Raw genomic sequence first — 24,270 nt, forward strand, 5'->3', positions numbered from 1 at the left:
CAAGTTGGTCACCAAAACATACATCAAGAGGCACATGATATCCCATTGTCACCACAGATAAGCACGGCAAGACATACATCAAGTGTTCTCATAAAGGACTCCATCCGATAAGATAAGTTCAAAGGGGAAACTCAATTCATCACAAGAGAGTAGAGGGGGAGAAACATCATAAGATCCAACTGCAATAGCAAAGCTCGGGATACATCAAGATCGTGCCATAGAGGGAACACGAGAGAGAACACGAGAAAGAGAGATCAAACACATAGCTACTGGTACATACCCTCAGCCTCGAGGGTGAACTACTCCCTCCTCGTCATGGAGAGCGTCGGGATGATGAAGATGGACACCGGTGAAGCATCCCCCCTCCGGCAGGGTGCCGGGAAGGGCTCCGAGAGGTTTTTGGTGGCTACAAAGGCTTGTGGCGGCGGAACTCCCGATCTATCTTCTCCATGGATGTCTTTAGGGGTACGTGGGAATATATAGGCGAAAGAAGTCGGTCAGGGAGTGCTCGAGGGGTCCACGAGACAGGGGGTCGCCCCCTGTAGGGGGGGTGCGCCCCCTATCTCCTGGGCTCCTCGAGGGTCTTCTGACTTGATCTCCAAGCCTCCAGGATGGTATTCTTCCAAAAAATCACGATGCCGAAGGTTTCATTCCGTTTGGACTCCGTTTGATATTCCTTTTCTTCGAAATACTGAAACAGGCAATAAACAACAATATGGGCTGGGCCTCCAGTTAATAGTTTAGTCCCAAAAGTAATATAAAAGTGTATAATAAAGCCCATAGTCATTCAAAACAGATAATAATATAGCATGAATGCTTCATAAATTATAGATACGTTGGAGACGTATCAGCATCCCCAAGCTTAATTCCCACTCGTCCTTGAGTAGGTAATTGATAAAAGAAAGAATTTATGAAGTGTGAATGCTAGAACGTGCACAAGTTTGATCAATGATAATTTCAATCACCTTTTCTAGCATGATAATATGTCATAAAAGTAGTTCATCTCATAAAACTTCTCACGATAAAGTAATAAGCAATTCACATGTCAAAGCATAGACCATAAACATTCTTGAAAACTAGCAAACTTCATTCTTAGTCATCAAAACAATTGTAATTCATCCTATTTTCAGGAAGGGTCTATGTCAGAGCTTTGATTTAGAAAACTTCACATACTCAACTATCATATAGTCTTCTAAAATTGCTAACACTCACGCAATACTTGTGGTTATGAAGTTTTAATCAGACACAAAGAAAGATTGGAGCTTATAATGTTGCCTCCAAACGTATTCACCTTTGGGTGATGTCAACAATAATAGTTCATGCTAACGTACATCCAATTGGATATATATATCAGGATCACCCTAACACAAGGTGCTTGCCAAACGATAAAATGAAAAAGGGAAAGGTGAAGATCACCTTGACTCTTGCATAAAGTAAAAGATAGGCCCTTCGCAAAGGGAAGCAGAGGTTGTCATGCGCTTTTAGGGTTGGCTACACAAAATCTTAATGTGAAAGAACGTCACTTTATATTGCCCCTTGTATATGGGCCTTTATTATGCAGTCCGTCGCTTTTATTGCTTCCATAACAAGTTCGTACAAAGCTTATTTTCTCCGCACTAATAAGTCATGCATATTTAGAGAGCAATTTTTATTGCTTGCACCGATGACAACTTACTTGAAGGATATTACTCAATCCATAGGTAGGTATGGTGGACCCTCATGGCAAAAACTGGGTTTAAGGATATTTGGAAGCACAAGTAGTATCTCTACTTCGTGCTAGGAATTTTGTCTAGCATGAGGGGGAAAGGCAAGCTCAACATGTTTGAATGATCCATGAAAATATACTTTAACTGAGATGCAAGAAAACATAACCCATTACGTTGTCTTCCTTGTCCAACATCAACTCTTTAGCATGTCATAATTAATGAGTGATCACAATTATAAAAGATGTCTATGATAATATATTTATATGTGAAATCTCTCTTCCTTCAATATTCTTTCATGAATTGTTCAAATGACTAATACAATGCTTGCTAATCGTCAATAAATTTACAACCTCTACTTCTTAGATGTGAAGTCAATACTCCCCATGGGATAAGCAAATGAAACATATATAATTTTAGATTTATGACAATCAACTCATTCAACAGTTTACTCATAGGATATAAGTGAAGCACACGAGTAAATGACAAACTACTCAAAAAGATATAGGTGAAGACCAATGAGTAGTTAAATAATTATGCAACTATATGAAGACTCACTCTCATTAAAGAATTCAGATCTTGGTATCTTATTCAAACAGCAAGCAAATCAAAATAAAATGACATTGCAAGGACAGCACAACTCATGTGAAGAAGCAAAAACTTAGGCTCAACCGATACTAACCGATAGTTGTTGGAGAAGAAAGGTGGGATGCCTAACGGGGCATCCCCAAGCTTAGATGCTTGAGACTTCTTGAAATATTATCTTGTGGTGCCTTGGGCATCCCCAAGCTTGAACTTTTGTGTCTCCTTAATTCCTCTCATATCACGGTTTCTCTTTTTATCAAAAGCTTCATTCTTAACAAACTCAACAAGAACTCGTGAGATAGGTTAGTACAAACCAATGCAAAACCTTATCATTTTCTACTGTAACAAATCACTTCAATTATTATTCAACATTGCATACTAAATGCCTCTGCATATTTAATACTCCTATCCTCAAATAGAATCATTAAACAAGCAAACATATGCAAACAATGCAAACATAACAGCAATCTGCCAAAACAGTACAGTCTGTAAACAATGCAACAGTATCAATAGTTCCCTAACTCCAAAAATTATGAACTAAAATTCAAACTGTAATAAATTTATCATAGCTCAAAATGTAAAAAGATTCAACATAATACCATTCTCTGACTTTTCTAGGGAATTTTTGCAACAGCGGTAAACTTTCTGTTTTCAAACAGCAACATGTATACTAGCAAAATAAGCATGGCAAAGGCTATCCTTGACTTTTTTATTAAAACTAAATATGAAAAAAATTATTCTAACTAACATCAAGCAAACACTAACAAAATAAATTGACGCTCCAAGCAAAACACATATCATGTGGTGAATAAAAATATAGCTCCAAGTAAAGTTACCGATGAACGAAGACGAAAGAGGGGATGCCTTCCGGGGCATCCCCAAGCTTAGGCTCTTGGTTGTCCTTGAATATTACCTTGGTGTGCCTTGGGCCTCCCCAAGCTTAGGCTCTTGCCACTCCTTATTCCATAGTCCATCGAATCTTTACCCAAAACTTGAAAACTTCAATCACACAAAACTCAAAACAAAACACGTAAGCTCCGTTAGTATAAGAAAATAAAACCATCACTTAGGTACTGTAATGAACTCATTAAAAATTCATATTGGTGTAATATCTACTGCACTCCAACTTATCTATGGTTCATACCACTTAATACTAGCCATAGATTCATCAAAATAAGCAAACAACACATAGAAAACAGAATCTGTCGAAAACAGAACAGTCTGTAGTAATCTGTATCAAACGTATACTTATGGAACCCCAAAAATTATAAAATAAATTTCTGGACCTGAGTAATTTGGCTATTAATCATCTGAAAAAATAATCAACCTAAAATCACTCTCCAGTAAAACATGGCAGCTAATCTCGTGAGCGCTAAAGTTTCTGTTTTTCACAGCAAGATCATATAAACTTCACCCAAGTCTTCCCAAAGGTTCTACTTGGCACTCTATTGAAACAAAAGCTATAAAACATGATTACTTCAGTAGAATAATCATGTGGACACACAAAAACAGTAAGGATAAATATTGGGTTGTCTCCCAACAAGCGCTTTTCTTTAATGCCTTTCTAGCTAGGCATGATGATGGCAATGATGCTCACATAAAAGATAAGAATTGAAACATAACGGGAGCATCATGAAGCATATGACTAGCACATTTAAGTCTAACCCACTTCCTATGCATAGGGTTTTTTTGAGCAAACAACTATGGGAACAATAATCAACTAGCATAGGAAGGTAAAACAAGCATAGCTTCAAGATTTTCAACACATAGAGAGGAAACTTGACATTATTGCAATTCCTACAAGCATATGTTCCTCCCTCATAATAATTTTCAGTAGCATCATGAATGAATTCAACAATATAACCAGCACCTAAAGTATTCTTTTCATGATCTAAAAGCATAGAAAATTTACTACTCTCCACATAAGAAAATTTATTCTCATCGATAGTAGTGGGAGCAAACTCAACAAAATAACTATCATGTGAGGCATAATTCAATTGAAAACTAAAATCATGATGACAAGTTTCATGGTTATCATTATTCTTTATAGCATACAAGTCATCACAATAATCATCATAGATAGCAACTTTGTTCTCATAATCAATTGGAACCTCTTCCGAAATAGCGGAATCATCACTAAATAAAGTTGACACTCTTCCAAATCCACTTTCATGTTCATCACAATAAGATTCAACATCCTCCAAAATAGTGGGATCACAACTTCCTAAACTTGACACTCTTCCAAACCCACCTTCATTAACATAATCATCATAAATAGGAGGCACGCTTTCATCATAATAAATATTCTCATCAAAACTTGGCGGACTAGACTTATCATCTTCATCAAACATTGCATCCCCAAGCTTGTGGCTTTGCATATCATTAGCATCATGGATATTCAAGGAATTCATACTAACAACATTGCAAGCATGCTCATCATTCAAATATTTAGTTCCAAACAATTTAATGCATTCTTCTTCTAGCACTTGAGCACAATTTTACTTTCCATCTAACTCACGAAAGATATTAAAAAGACAGAGCGTATGAGACAAACTTAACTCCATTTTTTTGTAGTTTTCTTTTATAAGCTAAACTAGTGATAAAACAAGAAACAAAAAGATCCGATTGCAAGATCTAAAGATATACCTTCAAGCACTCACCTCCCCGGCAATGGCGCCAGAAAAGAGCTTGATGTCTACTACACAACCTTCTTCTTGTAGACATTGTTGCCCTGCAAGTGCACAGGTTTGTAGGACAGTAGCAAATTTCCCTCAAGTGGATGACCTAAGGTTTATCAATCCGTAGGAGGCTTAGGATGAAGATGGTCTCTCTCAAGCAACCCTGCAACCAAATAACAAAGAGTCTCTTGTGTCCCCAACACACCCAATACAATGGTAGATTGTATAGGTGCACTAATTCGGCGAAGAGATGGTGATAAAAGTGCAAAATAGATGGTAGATAAAGGTATTTGTAATCTAAAATTATAAAAACAGCAAGGTAGCGAGCGATAAAAGTGAGCGTAAACGGTATTGCAATGATAGGAAACAAGGCCTAGGGTTCATACTTTCACTAGTGCAAGTTCTCTCAACAATAATAACATATATAGATCATATAGCAATCCCTCAACATGCAACAAAGAGTCACTCCAAAGCCACTAATAGCGGAGAACAAACATAGAGATTATGGTAGGGTACGAAACCACCTCAAAGTTATTCTTTCGGATCGATCTATAGAAGAGTTTGTACTAGAATAACACCTTAAGACACAAATCAACCAAAACCCTAATGTCACCTAGATACTCCATTGTCACCTAAAGTATCCGTGGGCATGATTATACGATATGCATCACACAATCTCAGATTCATCCAACCAACATAAAAGTACTTCAAAGAGTGCCCCAAAGTTTCTACCGGAGAGTCAAGAACGTGTGCCAACCCCTATGCATAGGTTCATGGGCGGAACCCGCAAGTTGGTCACCAAAACATACATCAAGAGGCACATGATATCCCATTGTCACCACAGATAAGCACGGCAAGACATACATCAAGTGTTCTCATAAAGGACTCAATCCGATAAGATAACTTCAAAGGGGAAACTCAATTCATCACAAGAGAGTAGAGGGGGAGAAACATCATAAGATCCAACTACAATAGCAAAGCTCGGGATACATCAAGATCGTGCCATAGAGGGAACATGAGAGAGAACACAAGAAAGAGAGATCAAACACATAGCTACTGGTACATACCCTCAGCCCCGAGGGTGAACTACTCCCTCCTAGTCATGGAGAGCGCCGGGATGATTAAGATGGACACCGGTGAAGGATCCCCCCTCCGGCAGGGTGCCGGGAAGGGCTCCCGAGAGGTTTTTGGTGGCTATAGAGGCTTGCGGTGGTGGAACTCCCGATCTATCTTCTCCATGGATGTCTTTAGGGGTACGTGGGAATATATAGGCGAAAGAAGTCAGACAGGGGGTGCTCGAGGGGTCTACGAGACAGGGGGCCGCGCCCTGTAGGGGGGGTGCGCCCCCCTATCTCCTGGGCTCCTCGAGGGTCTTCTGACTTGATCTCCAAGCCTCCAGGATGGTATTCTTCCAAAAAACCACGATGCCGAAGGTTTCATTCCGTTTGGACTCCGTTTGATATTCCTTTTCTTCGAAATACTGAAACAGGCAATAAACAACAATATGGGCTAGGCCTCCGGTTAATAGGTTAGTCCCAAAAGTAATATAAAAGTGTATAATAAAGCCCATAATCATTCAAAACAGATAATAATATAGCATGAATGCTTCATAAATTATAGATACGTTGGAGAGGTATCAGCATCCCCAAGCTTAATTCCTTCTCGTCCTCGAGTAGGTAATTGATAAAAGAAAGAATTTATGAAGTGTGAATGCTAGAAGGTGCACAAGTTTGATCAATGATGATTTCAATCACCTTTTCTAGCATGATAATATGTCATAAAAGTAGTTCATCTCATAAAACTTCTCACGATAAAGTAATAAGCAATTCACATGTCAAAGCATAGACCATAAACATTCTTGAAAACTAGCAAACTTCATTCTTAGTCATCAAAACAATTGCAATTCATCCTATTTTCAGGAAGGGTCTATGTCAGAGCTTTGATTTAGAAAACTTCACATATTCAACTATCATATAGTCTTCTGCAATTGCTAACACTCACGCAATACTTGTGGTTATGAAGTTTTAATCAGACACAGAGAAAGATTGGGGCTTATAATGTTGCCTCCAAACGTATTCACCTTTGGATGATGTCAACAATAATAGTTCATGCTAACGTACATCCAATTGGATATATATATATATATATATATATATATATATATCAGGATCACCCTAACACAAGGTGCTTGCCAAAGGATAAAATGAAAAAGGGAAAGGTGAAGATCACCTTGACTCTTGCATAAAGTAAAAGACATAAAGTAAAAGATAGGCCCTTCGCAGAGGGAAGCAGAGGTTGTCATGCGCTTTTAGGGTTGGCTACACAAAATCTTAATGTGAAAGAACGTCACTTTATATTGCCCCTTGTATATGGACCTTTATTATGCAGTCTGTCACTTTTATTGCTTCCATAACAAGTTCGTACAAAGCTTATTTTCTCCGCACTAATAAGTCATGCATGTTGGAGACGTATCACTGCCTCGTTTGCTGCTTGACGTCCACTCCAAGTCTCCTGGATTGCGTTTGTTCCAAAAAGATCACTCCCGAAGGTTTCATTCCGTTTAGACTCCGTTTGATATTCCTTTTCTTTGAAACGCTGAAATAGGCAAAAAAATAGCAATTCGGGTTGGGCCTCCAGTTAGTAGGTTAGTCCCAAAAATGATATAAAAGTTTAAAGTAAAGCCCATAAACATCCAAACGGGTAATATAATAGCATGGAACGATCAAAAATTACAGATATGTTGGAGACGTATCACACCGCGTCTCAGGCGAAGACGTCATCAACGCGGACGGCTTCCAGCGGCCACGGCGCAGAAGATAGGCTACATATTACATGCGCAATGTGCGTTGGCCTGGGTGCGTCCGTGCCTGCGCTGCAATTTAGAACTAGTCTAGATGGAGAAAAATAAGAGGCAGGTGGTCAGGACGGCAGTCCCGGCGGCTGGCTCCGCGGGGAATCATGTGTTGAAGTTGGCGGCGGCATAGGGCATGGGCGCTCCATTCGAGCGAGGCGAGGGTTTCTCCTGCCGATCAGGCGAGGAATTTTCTTTCTTTCTGACTAGATTGTTGACTAACGATCAGGCTAGAAATCACAGATCGAAGCGTCAACTGTCGTCTACTACGCAATTGGTTCTTTGATCGGTCGATGGAGTTGGGCTAACGGGCTGAAGGCTTGTACGTCTATGTGAAGACTAGGGCTGGGCTTCTGTGTATCACAAATTCTGAAAAAATTGCTACTATGTGTGTATAGGTACTAGCTGGGCCACGCCTGGGGCTACAACCCCAGTTGCCCCAGGCCTAATTTTGCCCCTGGCTACTAGTAATACTTGTTCCATCATCCACCCAAATTTTCACAAGAAAAAATCAAGAGGATCATCAAACTAACAGCAAAAAATGTGATGCCCATCAGCTTCTCTTGAATTGTGTTCAAAGTAGACATTGCCAAACTTTTTTTGACCCAACACCGTAGAACAATGGTTCTATAGTAAATATATTAAATAAAATTATAGTACAATATAATACAATCCCCAAGGGGTAAAATTAGGCCAAGCAATTAGCTAATGCCTGTTATAGGAATGAGAATCATGTTTACAAATTATGATCTCTCCAGTGTGAGAGCCTTGTTTCAAACTTTTGCTTGATCTTGTGTCTAAGAAGCTTTAAATCTTGCTTAAGGTGAAATCTCCAGGATTGAACAGACTGCTGGATTGCCCAGAAAACTTTTCCATTCCTCTGGATCCAAATGTTCCAACAACCAAGAATGATGATCTCTGCAGCAAACTGGTTGGGCAAGAGTTTTATGGCTAGGGTGGTGTCCTCATAAACTAAGTGCCTCTCTTTCTATTGGGGATCAAGGAGTTCCAACATTCTTGTGCAAAATTCCAGTCCCAAAGTAGGTGCATGGTTGTCTCCTCTGCCTGCTGGTTACAATTGGGACAAAAGGTGTCATCCAGATGGATACCTTTTCTAAGTAGTAGGGCCCTAGTGTTGATTCTGCAATGAGCAACTAGCCATAAGAAGATTTAATGTTTAAGTCTACTTGAGCTACTCAAAAAGATGCTGAAAAAGGGGTGCTCTTCTTTCTGCTCCAGCATCAGATTATAAATGTGAATTGTTGTGGGCTTCCTTACAGACCCAATGATACCCCAGCTATCTTCTCTACGAGGATGAAGGATGGGTGCTAGATCTTGCAATTGATTGAATTCCTCATAAGCTTAAATGGATAAAGGCAGATGAAAATGCTCAGTCCAGTCATGTTCCTCAAAGAAATCCTGCACAGATTGGTCTTCATTCACTGTGAAAGAGTAAAGATGGGGAAGAGCAGATCTCAGAGTTTGCTCATTCCAGTTGTCTTTCCAGAATAGTACTGTTTGGCCCGATCCATTTGTGCATTTGCTAATCTGTTTAAATTTGTCTAAGAGGGCAATGTGAGCTTTCCACCAGAAAGATCCTTCAGCTTTTCCTTTTGGTGCTTCTGTATGGTAATATTTCTCCCAGACCAAGTTTACCCAAGGAATATCTTCTTTGTTGAGGAACTTGATGAGGTTTTTCATGAGTAATGCCTTATTGTGAAGTGCAATATCAAGAATACCAAGACCTCCCTGCTTTTTTGGTAGACAAACTTTTGACCAAGTAATCAGAGTTGTCCCTCTATCTTCCTTGCCAAATTTCCTCCAAAGAAAGTTTCTCAAGTACTTATTAATCTGCTCAATAACTCCCCAAGGAAGTGCCATAGTACACATAAAAGAAGATTAGAAGGGCTGCAAATACAGTCTTGATAAGTAGCAATCTTCCATCATAAGACAGCATGGTAGAGCAACCAGAAAGCCTTCTCAATATTTTTTGCATCATTGGGCTGAAATCTTCAATTTTTGGTTTTGTTGTGCCAAGTGGGAGTCCCAAATATGTGAAAGGGAATTGACCTTGTTGGCATCCCATGATATTAAGCAACATGTTGATCTAAGATTCAGTCACATTAATTGGCACCATGAAAGACTTCTCATAATTAACTCTAAGTCTAGTAAATGCAGTGTAATGAAGAATGAGATTCTTCACTTGAGCAACTTGTCTCGCATAAGCAGGCAGAACTAAGATTGTGTCATCGGCATATTGGATCACAGGGAAATGTGGGCAAGCTTGACTGACAATAGGTGCATGAATCAAGTCTTGATACATGGCTTCATTAAGAATTGTTTGGAGAAGATCAGCTGCAAGAACAAATAGCAAAGGAGATACATGATCTCCATTTCTGACTCCTTGTTTTCAATGAAAAAAAATCTAGGCACTCCATTTAGCAAAATAGAGGATGTTCCTGAGGATAGCAACATTGAGATCCAATTAACCCATCTCTCTCCAAAACCTCTAGCTCTCAAAATAGCAATAATTGCATTGTGATCTATCAGATCAAAAGCCTTCTCAAAATCCAATTTTAGCAAGATAATGGGTTTTTTGATTGCTGGCATTGATGTAAGTACTCAAAAGCCCATCCAAGACAATCATGAATGGATCTATTCTTGATGAACCCATATTGGTTGGTGTGAACAATCTTTAGGATAACTGTCTGTAACATGTTTGCCAACAACTTGGTTATAATCTTGATTGTGCAGTTGAGCAGAGAGATTGGTCTGAAATCATTAGCTCTAACTGGATTATCTTTCTTTGGTATTAATGTGATGAAAGAGGCATTAATACTTTGAAGAGATATATATCCATGATAAAAAATCATCAATTAGCTTGTAGAAATATGCAGCAATTATGTCCTAGCATGCTTTTATGAAATCTCCATTGAACCCATCTGGCCATGGTGCTTTGTCAGAAGGCAGGTTTTTGATGACAGTGTCAGTTTCTTCTTTTGTGAAAGGAGCATCTAATTCTCACAAGCCCTCTATACTGGAAATGAGATTGATCAGATTTAGAGGATCTGAAACATTGCCAGTCTGCCCCAGCCTCTCTTTGAAAGAAGCCCAAAGAATGGAAGCCTTTGCATGATGTTCTGAATGCTCAATTCCCTAATCACAATGCAAAGACTGAATGAAGTTATGCCTGTATTTGATGGTGGCCTTTGCCTAAAAGAATTTAGAGTTTTCATCTCCAAATTTAACCCATCTAATTGTTGCTCTTTGCCACCAATAAATCCTCTGAGACAGCAATTTTAACAAATGATCCTTGAGCATTTCCCTACCATTATGTTCCCAGTCAGTGAGCATTATGTATTCCTCAAAATAATCCCACATTAGAATAACATTATTGGTTGCCCGAATGCTGCCACCTAAATTTGAGATGTTTTTACTCCAAGTTTTGAGACATTTTCTGAGCCTTTTGAATTTAGCAGTGATCAATTTAGCACTGTCACTAGACACCAAAGGTTGCTGCCAATTGGTTTGAACAACCTCTTTGAAGTCATGATGTTGAAGCCAGAAGTTTTCAAATCTAGAGACTTGAGCCTTAGGTATGCTAGTACCAATTGAAATGACATAAGGACAATGATTAGAAACAGGCTTGGAGAGTGGAATTGCCAAAGTGTTGGGGTAATTTGAAGACCAACTTTCAGAGGTGAACACCCAATCAATTTTTTCCAGAAGGGGGGCTTGCTGCATGTTGCTCCAAGTGAAACTTCTCCCTTTCAAAGGAATTTCAACTAAGGCCAGCTTACTGATTGCAGCATTGAATTGCATCATATTGTTAATATCTCCATTTCCTATGTTTCTGTTGGAAGGGTACCTAATGTAATTAAAATTACCAGTGATGATCCAATCAGTTTCTACATGCATCTGAATGTTTTCGAACCAGGACAGAAAGTTGAGCCTTCCTTCATTATCACAAGGCACATAAATATTTAAAATCCAAGAGTCTCTAGTGTGAAATGAGATAAATCTCATAGAGATAGAAAATTCATTTTTGAACAGGTACTCTCCTTGAAACATATTATGGTTCTAGGCAATGAGCAATCCTTCAGAAGCTCCCACAGAAGGCAGATAATCAAATTTATTAATTCTTCTAGGGAAAAATTTCCTTAAATAAGAGCTATCAAAAGATTCTCTTTTAGTTTCTTGTAGACAGATAACTGCGCATTGGGCCTCATCAATTTTATTGGAGATAGCTAACCACTTATCACTTGAATTAATACCTCTAACATTCCAATTTAAAATGTTCCAGGATTTATTCATTGTAACTCAGACAGACATAGCAGCAAAGATTAACTGTTCTCAAGAGCTTAAGATAAAGCAGACATTGATCACTGATACAGTTCCATAACAAACAATGTCTCAGACAGGCCAGCAAAGCAGAAAGAGAAACCATTACAAAAGTGGACTGATGCAACATTCCACAACAAAAACTGCTAAACATCCCCAGAAGGAGACCTCCTACAAGGCCCACCAAATTATCCCTCAGTGACTTCAGTCCTTCCATGTTGGTTGCTTTCCTCCCCTCTTGGCTTTCTTCTGCAGGAGATTCTCTTCAGTGCACACTTTGGGGTCCACCTTGCAGTAAGAGGAATTCATATTTTTAATGATTTTGATATTAAATACAGGAGGTTTAGCAGAACAGGCCATACAGTTGCTATCTTGGCAAGTTTTCTGTCTATATCCTTTATGTAAATGCTGCAACCTTTCACTTACTCTTACCTCAGATTCAACTACTGGTACTCTATCTTTCTTTTTTCCTTTGGGAGCAGAAAGGTTGTAGAAGCTGATCTCCTCAACAGCAGCTAAGGGTGGGATCTCCTCCAGACTGTTATCCTGCAATTGAGAGCATGAAGGAGCTACAGTTATAGGAAAGTATTAGGAATGAAGAAAGATAACTCCTGAGACTATTGGAATCCTTCACAAATAATATGCCACATAGGAGACTGTAAGAACATCTTTGCCCAATCAAATTTTTTAGGAGTCAACAAGGTAGAGCAAATGAATCCACCCAATCAACCAGTACCTTAACTGTTGTAGTGCCTTCTGAGCTAAGAGAGAAGTGCTGCTCCCAGGAAGATAGGCATGCCAAGCCCTGATTAACTGAATCTGCATTAGAACCAGCAGGGATAGGATTAGACAAATATTTTCCTTTGATATTGAAACCTGGTGGATCTGAGTTATCTCAGGATGAGTTACAGGTGGCAGAAATACTTTCAGAGTCTGAAGCTGGCTTAGAAGAAGCATCTGAAGAGCAGTCCAAAATTTCAATTTCCTCATCCACAGTGGTACTCTGGTCCTCCTCCTCTGTTTAAAGCTTCCAAGTATTCAGTAGGAGAAGCTAACTGAATAAGAGGGTCCTCTACTTCAGCAAGATTCAGTTAAAAAGAGAACCATCTTCATCAGCAAACTCCTCATCCATGATCATCTCATCTCCCAGTAAAAGGGAGTTCAATTGAGCTTGGTTGGTAGGATCAGACAAAGGTGGGGGTGATTGTGGTTGGTTGAGATCAATGTCGGTCGAATTGATTTGCTCCACAGGTGGCATGTGATTAATGAAGTCCAGGGGAGCAGCAATGATAGGTACAGTTGGAATCTGGATAAACTCCTGGGGCAGAGCCATGGGCCCAAGGGCCAAATTGAGGCTAGGTATGGCCTCTTGGGCCTGGCCCAAGAAGCTTAAAATTTTATTTCCCTCCACATTCTGCTGGGCATTTTCCTCTAGCATGTCAAAATCCACACCATTTGACCCCACAAAGAGAGTAAGATCACTGTGAGGATCCATATCAGGAAGATTTGCCTGTTGTTGCTCCTCCAAAGGTTGAAACAGATCTGCTAGCTCCAAGAATTCCCCCTCTTCCAGCTCCTGGTCAAAAAGATCATCATCCTCAGCAGGCATTGCCCAATGCCCCCAACCAGGTAGATCCTCATCATCCTCTTGCTCTGCATCCTCTGCAGCTTGCTGCATTGCTTGCTGGTGGAAGTTATGCTGATCTCCAACCATAACATCTTGAGCTTGATGTTGTTGAATAGGCCCAATGAAATAATTAAGCTGGTTTGGGTGGAACAAATTATCAGCAGGTTGAGGGTGGGGATTTCGATCCACTGGCACTGGATCTTCATCTGGTGTCCCTCCTCCCACAATCTCCTATTGAATGATAACAACTCGCATAGTCCATGACTTAGCATTAGGATCATCAGATTCTCCAACCACTATACTTATAAGAACATCTCTCATTTCTTCCACCCTAATTTTTACCATCAGAGCTGACTGAGTGCTCCTTGCCCTGTCCCAGAGTAACATCTTACCAAAGCTCCGAACAACATTAGCCAGTTCATGCACTTCCCTCTTATCAAAAGGAAACCCAATTAGCAAATCCCAAATGTCCCTGTTTAGGGCCAGATTCCTCCAGTTAAGGCCTTGGTTATGCATCTGAAAAATAATTTGAACATCTCCATGCGCATGAGGGCTTTGAAGCACAAGAGCATCTCTATCAAAAGGCGATCTTAACCAGACATAAGCTTGACCAAAGGGGCACTAACAAATCTCTTGAAACCCTAGATGCTTGACTTGAGTAAGAAACTCGCCAATGATCTGTCTCACGTTGGGGAAATGAACTTCCTGATTCGGCATAGGAACAATGGTGACGATTGCCCAACATTCATGCCTCGGCAACGCAGGGTCAGTGATTACCCTCACTCTTGAGGGTCTCCCCTCCACTTGGATTGCCTGATGGTGCGGCGGAAGAAAAGGCGTCGGGTCGAACGAGAAGTTTGCCAACAAGGAGAGGCACATTGCAGAAGCCTATTGACTGACGGTGGAGGCGGAGGAGGAAGAGAGGTAGAGCGAGCAAGGAGAGGCACAACAGCTGCAAAATTGTTAGGTGGGGGAATAACACTAGGCACTTGATTGTCAGAGGACTCGATAGCATTCCTCGATTGAGGCACCACAATCGCACCATTAACGGGGGCTGCAGCAGCAGTAGCAGATATTGAGGCAGTCAATTGATTTGACAATGCGAGGGAGCGGAAGCCCGATCGATAGCCACTGGCAACATGGCCCCATCTCTTGCAATTATGACAACAAATTTTACTCTTACAGGCCGATCTCTCATGGCCCGTTAACAGGCAATGAACACAGAATGATTTGGGCCGGGCCGAGTCCTTCCTTTGGACAGCGGAGGGATCAGGGAAAGCTTCTGGGCCAGTTTGAATATGCTGATTTGCCGCCTCATTATTGCCCTCCTCCGGAAATTGAAGGCGATCAAAGACCGTAGTAACTGCCACCGTGGATTGAGCAGGGTGAGTTCTCTCGATCTGATGCGGGTTTGAAGCATGATTGTACAATCTTGGAGCACGCACTGCATCAGCAAAAGAAGTTGCATTTCTTGAACGAGAAACCAATGTCCACCCATTTTCTTGATCCGGATCCGAGAGAGAACGAAACTTTGGACCATTAGAACCCCAAAGGAGAAAACCAAGATTGAATTCAGGCAACGAGACATTTCCTCCATTTGTAAATCGCAAAACCAATGTTGATAGACGAAATAGAGAAATTGAAGAGATGATCACGAAGTTTCTGAACCTTGAACAAAGAGGCTCTGCCGCCGAAGCAAGATAGAAGAATTGTACCTACAGACTCCTCCGTGAGCCGAATCTTTGATCTTGTAAATTCAGCCACTAGGAAGAATTCCCTAGCTCCGCCGTGAAGTTGATCAGAAGATACAGGGAGCACCGGATGCGATCTTCAAAAGCACGACCCCTCTCGAAGTGGAGATCTGCCAAAGACATGGTTCGGCGAGACTTGCGGTGGCCGTCGTGACCGGAGTGGTCTGCGACGAGGATTAGGCGGTGGCCGTCGTGACCGGAGTGGTCTGCGACGAGGATTAGGCGGTGGCCGTCGTGACCGGAGTGGCCAGCGATGGGAGGGCTAGGCGGAGGCCGCCGTGGCCGGAGCGGCCAGCGGCAGAGCTAGGCTCGGAGGGCTAGGCGGAGGCGGACATGTACAAAGCGAAATTCAGTACCACTGACATCGCCAAACTCCGTGGCTAATTGATAGCAATCTTCATGTCATCATTTGGATCACTTCTAAGCAATCTGAGCCGTCGACCAGACTATTGCAACGCACGGATAGAGCGTGATTAAGACATTGCTGGAGCTTCCGCCATTGAAGATCCTTTCCTCCTTTGGCATGAGCCTTAGCCAAATTCAGGACAACATGATTTATGGACATGGTAATACCCTTAACCGTTTGAATCTGCTCACCATGTGCCATTTGCCGACATTCCCACCAAATATACCAACATGCCACGGTAAGATTTTCTTGCAGCCCCAACTGATCAAGAAACCGGTCACCACGTTGTCATTGTCAAGCACATGAGATGCTCGGGAACCAAAGAGCCAGATCTGTCCAGACTAAAGGCTTTTTGGATCAAATTTTCCATGTCAAGGGCTTCCCAAAATTATTTTGCTCTTGTACAAAACATAAACAACATATTTTTAACATCCTCGGTGAATTTGATACTTTCAAGTTTCAAATACCATGCGTTCTTCCATGTCCGACTTTGTATAATTCCACGCCACAATCACCTCGGCGAACACATCGGACACCGAGTATTGACTGGGAAATAGGAGTAGATTAAGATGTGATGTGAGGAGCACCTACTGGTCACGTTTGAGAAAGAACGTCCTAATAAAGTACGGCGGAGAAACCATTGTCAAAGTGGCTGTAGTTTAGTGGTGAGAATTCCACGTTGTGGCCGTGGAGACCTGGGCTCGAATCCCAGCAGCCACACTTTATTTTTTGCGCGAATCATACAACGTTCAAACAACGTTCTTCAAGAAATATGTCCGTGCCCAAGCAGCATCTGCAAGCGCGACGATGCGCATGGTTTCATTTCGAACAACTGAAAACTGAGTTGTGAGTATCTTCACCCGATGTCTATCGTACTACTACTTGCACCACCTCACTCTGACTTCGTGGCAGCACACAATCAACTCGTGTTTCCCTTGATCTGCAACCCGATCTCCAGAGGACAAATCTGTCGCCTCGCCCCAGCTCGTGTTGCTCACATGCAAATAATTCCAAGCACGTCAGTCTGACAGGATGGTTAGCTGCAAAACGAAAGGGGTCCAAACCGTGTGCGCCCTCCCTCCCACATCTGCTTCCAGCTTCAGATCTTTCTGATGATCAACCTTGTCGGTCGAGCAAAAGGACGCTCATGGTTTTAACTGAAAATAACTCCATCTTGGGTTACGTGTCTCTGTCGTACGATCAAGCACCTCACATTTCACTTATATTTTCCTTGGTCTGCGGTTCTGCGCCCCGATCGATCCATAGATGATCTCAATCTGTCAGAGCCTGATGCCGTGTTGCTCACATGCCATTGTGATTCCAAACTGTAGTACATCTTGGGTTACGTGTCTCTGTCGTACGATCAAGCACCTCACATTTCACTTATATTTTCCTTGGTCTGCGGTTCTGCGCCCCGATCGATCCATAGATGATCTCAATCTGTCAGAGCCTGATGCCGTGTTGCTCACATGCCATTGTGATTCCAAACTGTAGTACGCTGTCTGACAGCGAGCATGATTTTTAGTTGTAAGAACACAAGGCCGGCGCGGCCGGCCGGCTGACTGACGCGGTTTTTACAACTAAAAACAGCTGAGTAGTAATTAGATCGAGATGGAAGCCGCTGTGCACCCAGCTTCAAACCTGCTCGCTCGATGCTAAGCCTGTCGAGCAACGATAACGCAGGACATGAATCTGTTCCAAAAACAGAGTAATGTTGCTGCCATTTCTTCCAGCAATCTAATCAACCTGCTCGTCTCAAAATATGCAACGCACTAAAATATCAACGTTTCGAGGAATCCGACTGGAGAGACCAACTCTTAGCTTTTTGCTCACCGTAAAATCTATACATGAGTGCTTTGGTGCAGCATGGGCGTTCAATACTAGTCATCACACCCACACACACAAAAGGAAGAAGAAGAAGAAAAGAATGCATTGCAAATAGGAATTTAGTGGTACTAATATGATGGAACAAATGAATGAATGCAGGGGACTAATGTTACTGAACTTGCACACGATTATTATCACACACGTTTGATCGTGGTCAGTTAATTAGTGGCCGCCGCCCTTGGTGCTGACGCAGCGCCTGATCTCCTCCGGGAGGTCGCCGACGCGCTCGATGCCCTCCTCGAAGGCGACGCCCATGCCCATGAAGAAGTGCGCCTCGATGTGGCAGTGGAAGGCCCACACGCCGGGGTTGTCGGCCCGGAACCGCAGCGCCGTCCAGCCGAAGGGGTGCACCGCCACCGTGTTCTTCATCACGGGGTCCCTGAGGTTGTAGGTGGCCGGGTGCACCGCCGGGTCGAACCGCCCCACGCCGTACCCGAGCGTCCAGAAGTCGTGGCCGTGGAGGTGCCACGGGTGGGTCTCGCTGTTGTTGGGCGCCAGCATGTTGGCGTTCTGCAGCACCACGTCCACCACGGACCCGAACGCCAGCCGGTACAGCCCGTCGCTGGTGGTGGCGTTGGGGTTGGCCTGCACGCCGTACACGTCGTACCCGGTGTGGTTGTACGTCTCCGGCGGCGGGCGCTGGTCGAAGTCGCCCAGCAGGCCGTGCTTCAGGGCCACCAGGTAAGGCGTGTGCGGCAGCGTGAAGGAGACGTTGTTGATGGCCCACTTGATCCGGCCGTCGATCTTGTTCTGCGAGTTGAGGAGGAGGATGGTCCGGTCGGCGCGCGGCGGCGGCGGGTGCGCGTGCTCCGGGTGCGCCACCGTGGCCAGGCTCTGGCCGATGCGGTATGCGCTGTCGTTCCAGGCAGGGCCGGCGGGGGGCGCCGTGGGCGGCGGCGCGCGCGGGCTGCTGCGGCCGCCGTAGTAGCTGAGCACGGCGGTGCCGGTGGGCGTGCCGGGCTTGCGGCTCACCACGTTGGAGGCGAGCCAGTAGTTGCGGTTGGGGTCCTGGTCGGCCTTGATGAGCACGGAGTAGGTCTCGCCCGAGTAGATGTTGAGGTTCTTCACCACGAACGGCTTCACGTAGTGCCCGTCCGTCTCCACCACCGTCATCTCGTGCCCCTGCATGCATGCGCTTACGTTTAACCCATATCCATTTCTCCTATTTGACAGCCTTAATTTATTTTTGAGAACTATGAGAGCCTTAATTTACATGGAGCCTTTGGGAGAAATTATCTGTGGTGCACCTCAACCCCAACGTGGTTGATTCTATCTCTTGGAAGCTTTCTAATGATGGCTCTTACTCCGCGTCCTCGGCCTATAAGGTCCAGTTCCTAGGCTTAGTTGACTCCAACATGCAACAGTTGGTGCGGAAGATCTGGGCTCCCCCCAAATGCAAATTCTCTGCCTGACTTGTGATCAATAATAGGATATGGACGGCCGACGGGCTCCAACGCTGTGGATGGCCTAACTGTGATCACTGCCCCCTCTGCAAGCAAGTTCAGGAAACCGCGGCTCACCTCCTTTTCCAATGCCGCTACATGGTTTGAGTTTGGGAAATGATCAAATCTTGGCTTGGCTTGGTTCATGTGAACCCTACAGCTTGGGTGACGGTCCATTCGGTGAAAGCCTGGTGGAACCTCATTGACTCCAACGTGTCGCAATCTCGACGGGCGATGATGTCTCTTATTATGTTGATCTCGTGGAAAATTTGAAACGAGAGGAATGCACGCGTCTTCCGTAACACCGCGGTGCCGGTTGGGGTTCTTGTTGCAAGAATCAAAGATGTTTCAAAGTGTTGGTGCCTTGCAGAACGAAAAATAAAAAATAAAAGATGTTGCAACAATGAAAGTGGCAAATCTTTTGCCTAGTTTCAAAAAAATAAAAATAAAAAATATAAGCGCACAAATAGGCGAAAAATGTTGTTTAGGCAACGGGTAACGTGTGACAAAAAAGGATTAGCGAATCTCCATTCTCCAGTGCAATCGCATATGGGGTCAGTTTTGGATCTTTCCTTGGCGTTTCCTATGGTTGCTAGGTGCCTGTTCATGATGTCCCTGTCACCTTGTTCCTCGAAATGTCATTTTTTCTTGGATAAAGTCCTCGAAATGTCATGACGGTGAGTTACCTCTATTAGGTTAAGTATACATGTTGCCTTCGCCCTTGCGCTTTCACATCGTCATCAACTTGTTATTTCCATTTCAAAGATTGGAGAGCGGCATGGCAGGGCAGAAGATAAATGTTGGTTTGTTGAGCACTGTTCCAACGCTAGACTGGAACATTGTGCTGTGCGATATAGACGTACGCGGCCGCTAGGTAGCTTTCATCCAAATCAACCAGCTAACATTATACTAGTATAATTATCTGTGAAACCTACCATATATAATTAAAAACTTGAATGATATGTATACTCCAACCAACCCCTCCAATCAACAATTTATAAGTGATCGGGATCAATCGATCGATCATTTGAACCCCAGCTCTGACGTGTATGTGTAATTAGAATAAATAAACACCACATGGGCTAAGAAGCGTGCGTAGGCATGTGTACGTTACAGGGAAATCATCTTAATCCTATCTGCATCTTCCTTACGCTAACGAGTGGATTATGTTGTTAAACTGATCCTGCGTGATATGCGTAACAAGGTAGGTCATTGACTAGCCAGGAGTCTGCATGTGTTGCTTGGTGCGGGCACATAGCGTACTGCTACGTGTAACACGTACAGCAAGACTCATCACACGTACTCCCTCCGTCCGGAATTACTTGTCATCATCAAAATGGATGAAAATGGATGTATAAACTAAAATACATCTAGATACATCCATTTCAATGACAAGTATTTTCAAACGAAGGGAGTACTCATTTGTCGGAGAAATGGGTGCAAATGGATGTATCTACAACTAAATTGCGTCTAGATACATCCATTCCTCCGACAAGTATTTTTGGACGGAGGGAGTACCATACAAGTTGCATGCTAGCTATACTACTCAAATTGTATATATACTCCCTCCTTTTCTTTTTACTCCGCATATAAGATTTGGTCAAAGTCAAACTACACAAAGTTTGACCAAATTTACATAAAAAATTATGAACATCTACAGTACTAAAACTATATAGTATGAAAATATGTTTCATGGTGCATCTGAATATATTGATTTCATATTGTGAATGTTTATATTTTTTAATATAAAGTTAGTCAAACTCTATAATGCTTGACTTTGACCAAACCTTACATGCGAATTAAAAAGAAACGGAGAGAATACTTCCTCTGTCCCATAATATAAGAGTGTCAAAAACATTCTTGTATATATTATGAAACGGAGGGAGTAGTGGCCAACTACAACTAGACGTTACATGCATGTTGGTGACCAGTGGATCCAGTTCATCCTACTTGGAGGTTAGCGGTAGATAGACACAGTACTACGCGGTTACGTCTAGTCCAAGTTCATATATATATCCAGACATGCGCGCACTCATTATGTTGCATGTTGATGGGTATTGGGTACCACATGTGCAGTGTTCACGTTGGCCGATAGTTAGCTCTATGTAGGTAGTAGATGAGAACGTCTGAAACGTCTAGCCTCGAAGTGGATACAAGTCAATATCTGACAAGGATCCTTGGACCATTAGGTGCAATGTCTTGGTTGTTGTTTTGTTTTGAGCGACGACGTACGTACGTGTCCCAAATCCTGGATTTCGACGTGGTTGCGCACTTGGGATGCTTACAAATGCTACTGGCTGGCTATTCAGGTGGTTTCTGCGAAATGACTCAGCTTCTACCTGCCCATTTGATCTCTGGCAGACAGTAGAGCCAGGCAGAGAAAGGTGGATCAGCTAAAGCATATGCTTGCTAGCTAGTTTCCGGATCTTCGGGTTTCCACCTGCATTTTGGAATTAGTACTCTCTCCGTCCCAAAATTCTTGTCTTAAATATGTCTACGTATGGATGTATCTAATATTAAAATATGACTTGATACATCTGTATTTAGCCAAATCTAAGACAAGAATTTTGGGACGGAGGGAGTACTAAATTAATCCATCCATGGAGAGGCTTATGCGTCCTAAATGGAGGTCCAAGTGCAGGCAGATAAGTACACAGAGATGCATGCTCCCATGATGATCTCTTGAAGATTTTATATTTGTTGCTACTACAATCCAGAGCAACGGCCGGCCGGCGATAACTTGCTTGGAGGGAGGCTCGGCCGAAACACGGCTTCATGTTGCAGCCGGCCAGCCGGCCTTGATTGCCGGCTAAGCAAATATACTACCCGGAGTATACTATTACTAGTAATGGTAGCAGTGGCAGGCTGGCGGTGACAAGAACGTGGCGGAGGGCATCAAAATCAGATCCTCCTCGGTGCAATGTGAATATCTGACCGTGGTCTGGCGCGATCTCTCTTGTCGAGATCGATGCCGGCCGCCTGCATGCGTGCACATGCACCCACATGTCGCTAGTCCCTTTTGCCGGCTAGTATGTTCGCATTGTTATTTTCACTCGCACGTACTCCGTCTCCATGTCGAAGCAGTCAGACTCAAGACCAACTTACGTACATACAGCTACAGTAGGTGCTGAGGAAAGAAACTTTTAACACCGTTGAATAACAATTACCTCGATCTCGAAGTTGAGGGCGGAGAGTGAGGTGACGCTGGCGATCCGGAAGCGGTACGTCCTGCCGGGCACCACGGCGAACACCTGCGCCGCGCACTCCGGGTGCGTCGCGTTGCAGGCGGCGGCATCCGGCGCCATGGCCGAGCAGTTGTACCTGCCGCGGCCGTTGATGAGCAGCGACTGGGGCTCGCCGACCCACACGATGGGGACGGCGGCGAGCCCCGCGGCCTGCTCGTAGGTGCTCTTGTGCCACCAGTCGTTGAGCAACACGTCGTGCTCGCCGCCGTCGTACGCGAACGGCTCGGCGTCGGCGCCGCCCGGCGCGGCCGCGACGACGATCATGCCGTTGAGCCCGGCGGAGCGCTGCATGCCGTAGTGCGCGTGGTACATGTAGGTGCCCGGCCGGTCCACCACGAACCTGTACTCGAAGGTGTCGCCCGGGAGGATGGGGCACTGCGTGACGCCCTCCGTGCCGTCCGCCCACGGCGTGCCCAGCTGCCGGATCCCGTGCCAGTGTATGGCGACATTCTCCGTCATCAGAAGGTTCTTGACGGTGACCACCACGGTGTCGCCCTGGACGGCGCGGATGGTGGGGCCAGGGGTGCCGCCGTTGATGGTGACGGCCAGCTTGCGCACGCAGTCCGAGTGCGTGAACTGGTAGCTGATCTCCCATTGTTCGTGCACCGTCTTGGCCTCGGCGACGGCGGCCAGCACCCACAGGAGGAAGAGGCAGCAGAGGAGAAGCTGTTTCGCGCCTAGCAACGACGACTCCATTGCGCTGCCACCTAGCTGAAGAGAGGATGGTGTGGCTTTGGCTAGGTAATGTAAGTTGCTATGTGTTGGAATGGGCCCGCTATGGTTTGCTCTGTTGTCCGGTGTATTTATAGGGATCGGGGGCACTGAAACCATCCATGCCATTGGCATGCCGGTCTCTCTGTTCCAACGGGCGACTAACAATACGTTTGGTGCTACTAATCCATCATCGGTAGCAAGTTGGCACTAACTCATTCCTGTCTTCTTCAAAACCGAAACGAGGTGGAAATAACTCTCAAATAAAATAGAACGGGTAGGTGAAAAGTACATACCGCGTCACTGTAAATGAGCGAGCGTCGCACCGTCGGCTAGTCCATGTATAATGTTCACAGCCGTACTACATGTACATTCTTCGAGATGCTGTAGACTGCATGCAAATGGTCAGTTGGTCACCTGAATCTAATCTGATCAGATCAGGTTTTCAACGGTCGCCCAGCTCGCGTTCATACGTTAGTTAGACAAGTTCCTTTGAGGCAGCTGGGTGTTCCCTTTGCTCTCTTTAGTCTTTATTACACTTTACAGGCATGCATATTGTCCTTCCGCGTTTGGAACATTCACCTTACAGCTCTACGTACTCCGATCTTGAGTAGGCCGGGCAACTGCAGGCTCCATCGTGTTTTCACATTACATATATCCGAAGAGCTCTATCGGAGCATTCCATGCTCGATCTGCCATTGGTTAAGCTCGGCTCTCTTGAGATTGCCTCCAACGGGTGCATGTTACCGTTGCAGCACCCTAACCACATGGTTAGCTGAGGTTATCAAAGTACTCCGCCGCGATTCTCACCGTGTCTTTCTGTCAGTGTCAGCGCATCTTCCTCCTACTTACGTGTCAACGTCTGCGTGTTGTTAATTTAAATTTTTACTGCTGAACGTCAACGGTTATTTTCTCAACAATGCTTGCACCCCGGACAAGAGCGGTTTCTCACATTTCTCTTTCTACATAAAATGAACATGAACCACGAAATGTCCAATACGAAATTTCGTCATGTGTCCCCCGCTAAAAGATACTACATTTGG

At 43.8% G+C, this 24,270-nt stretch overlaps 1 protein-coding gene and 1 non-coding gene across 2 annotated transcripts; one reads left to right on the forward strand and one right to left on the reverse strand.

The window, feature by feature from the left end:
- Nucleotides 1-16,590: 16,590 nt before the first annotated feature.
- Nucleotides 16,591-16,662, forward strand: TRNAH-GUG (transfer RNA histidin (anticodon GUG)). The gene has a single exon. It is a non-coding gene; the product is annotated as a tRNA-His (tRNA).
- A 1,082-nt stretch (nucleotides 16,663-17,744) lies between these two features.
- On the reverse strand, nucleotides 17,745-23,311 carry LOC123111803 (L-ascorbate oxidase). Its single transcript, XM_044532686.1, has 2 exons — nucleotides 22,439-23,311; nucleotides 17,745-18,951 (listed from the first exon to the last, which is right to left on the reverse strand). The coding sequence occupies exons 1-2, from the start codon at nucleotides 23,210-23,212 to the stop codon at nucleotides 17,992-17,994; spliced, it is 1,734 nt and encodes a 577-aa protein (XP_044388621.1). The 5' UTR covers nucleotides 23,213-23,311; the 3' UTR covers nucleotides 17,745-17,991.
- Between the last annotated feature and the right edge of the window lie 959 nt (nucleotides 23,312-24,270).

Source organism: Triticum aestivum, chromosome 5B (genome assembly GCF_018294505.1).
Source record: "Triticum aestivum cultivar Chinese Spring chromosome 5B, IWGSC CS RefSeq v2.1, whole genome shotgun sequence".
NCBI lineage: Eukaryota > Viridiplantae > Streptophyta > Magnoliopsida > Poales > Poaceae > Triticum > Triticum aestivum.

What these genes read in the sequence shown, in the direction of transcription:
- LOC123111803 (XM_044532686.1), bottom strand. Translation starts at nt 23,212, where the DNA reads ATGGAGTCGTCGTTGCTAGGCGCGAAACAGCTTCTCCTCTGCTGCCTC. An exon ending in CCCTCAACTTCGAGATCGAG is followed by an intron (nt 18,952 to 22,438) that starts GTAATTGTTATT and finishes GCATGCATGCAG; the next exon opens with GGGCACGAGATGACGGTGGT.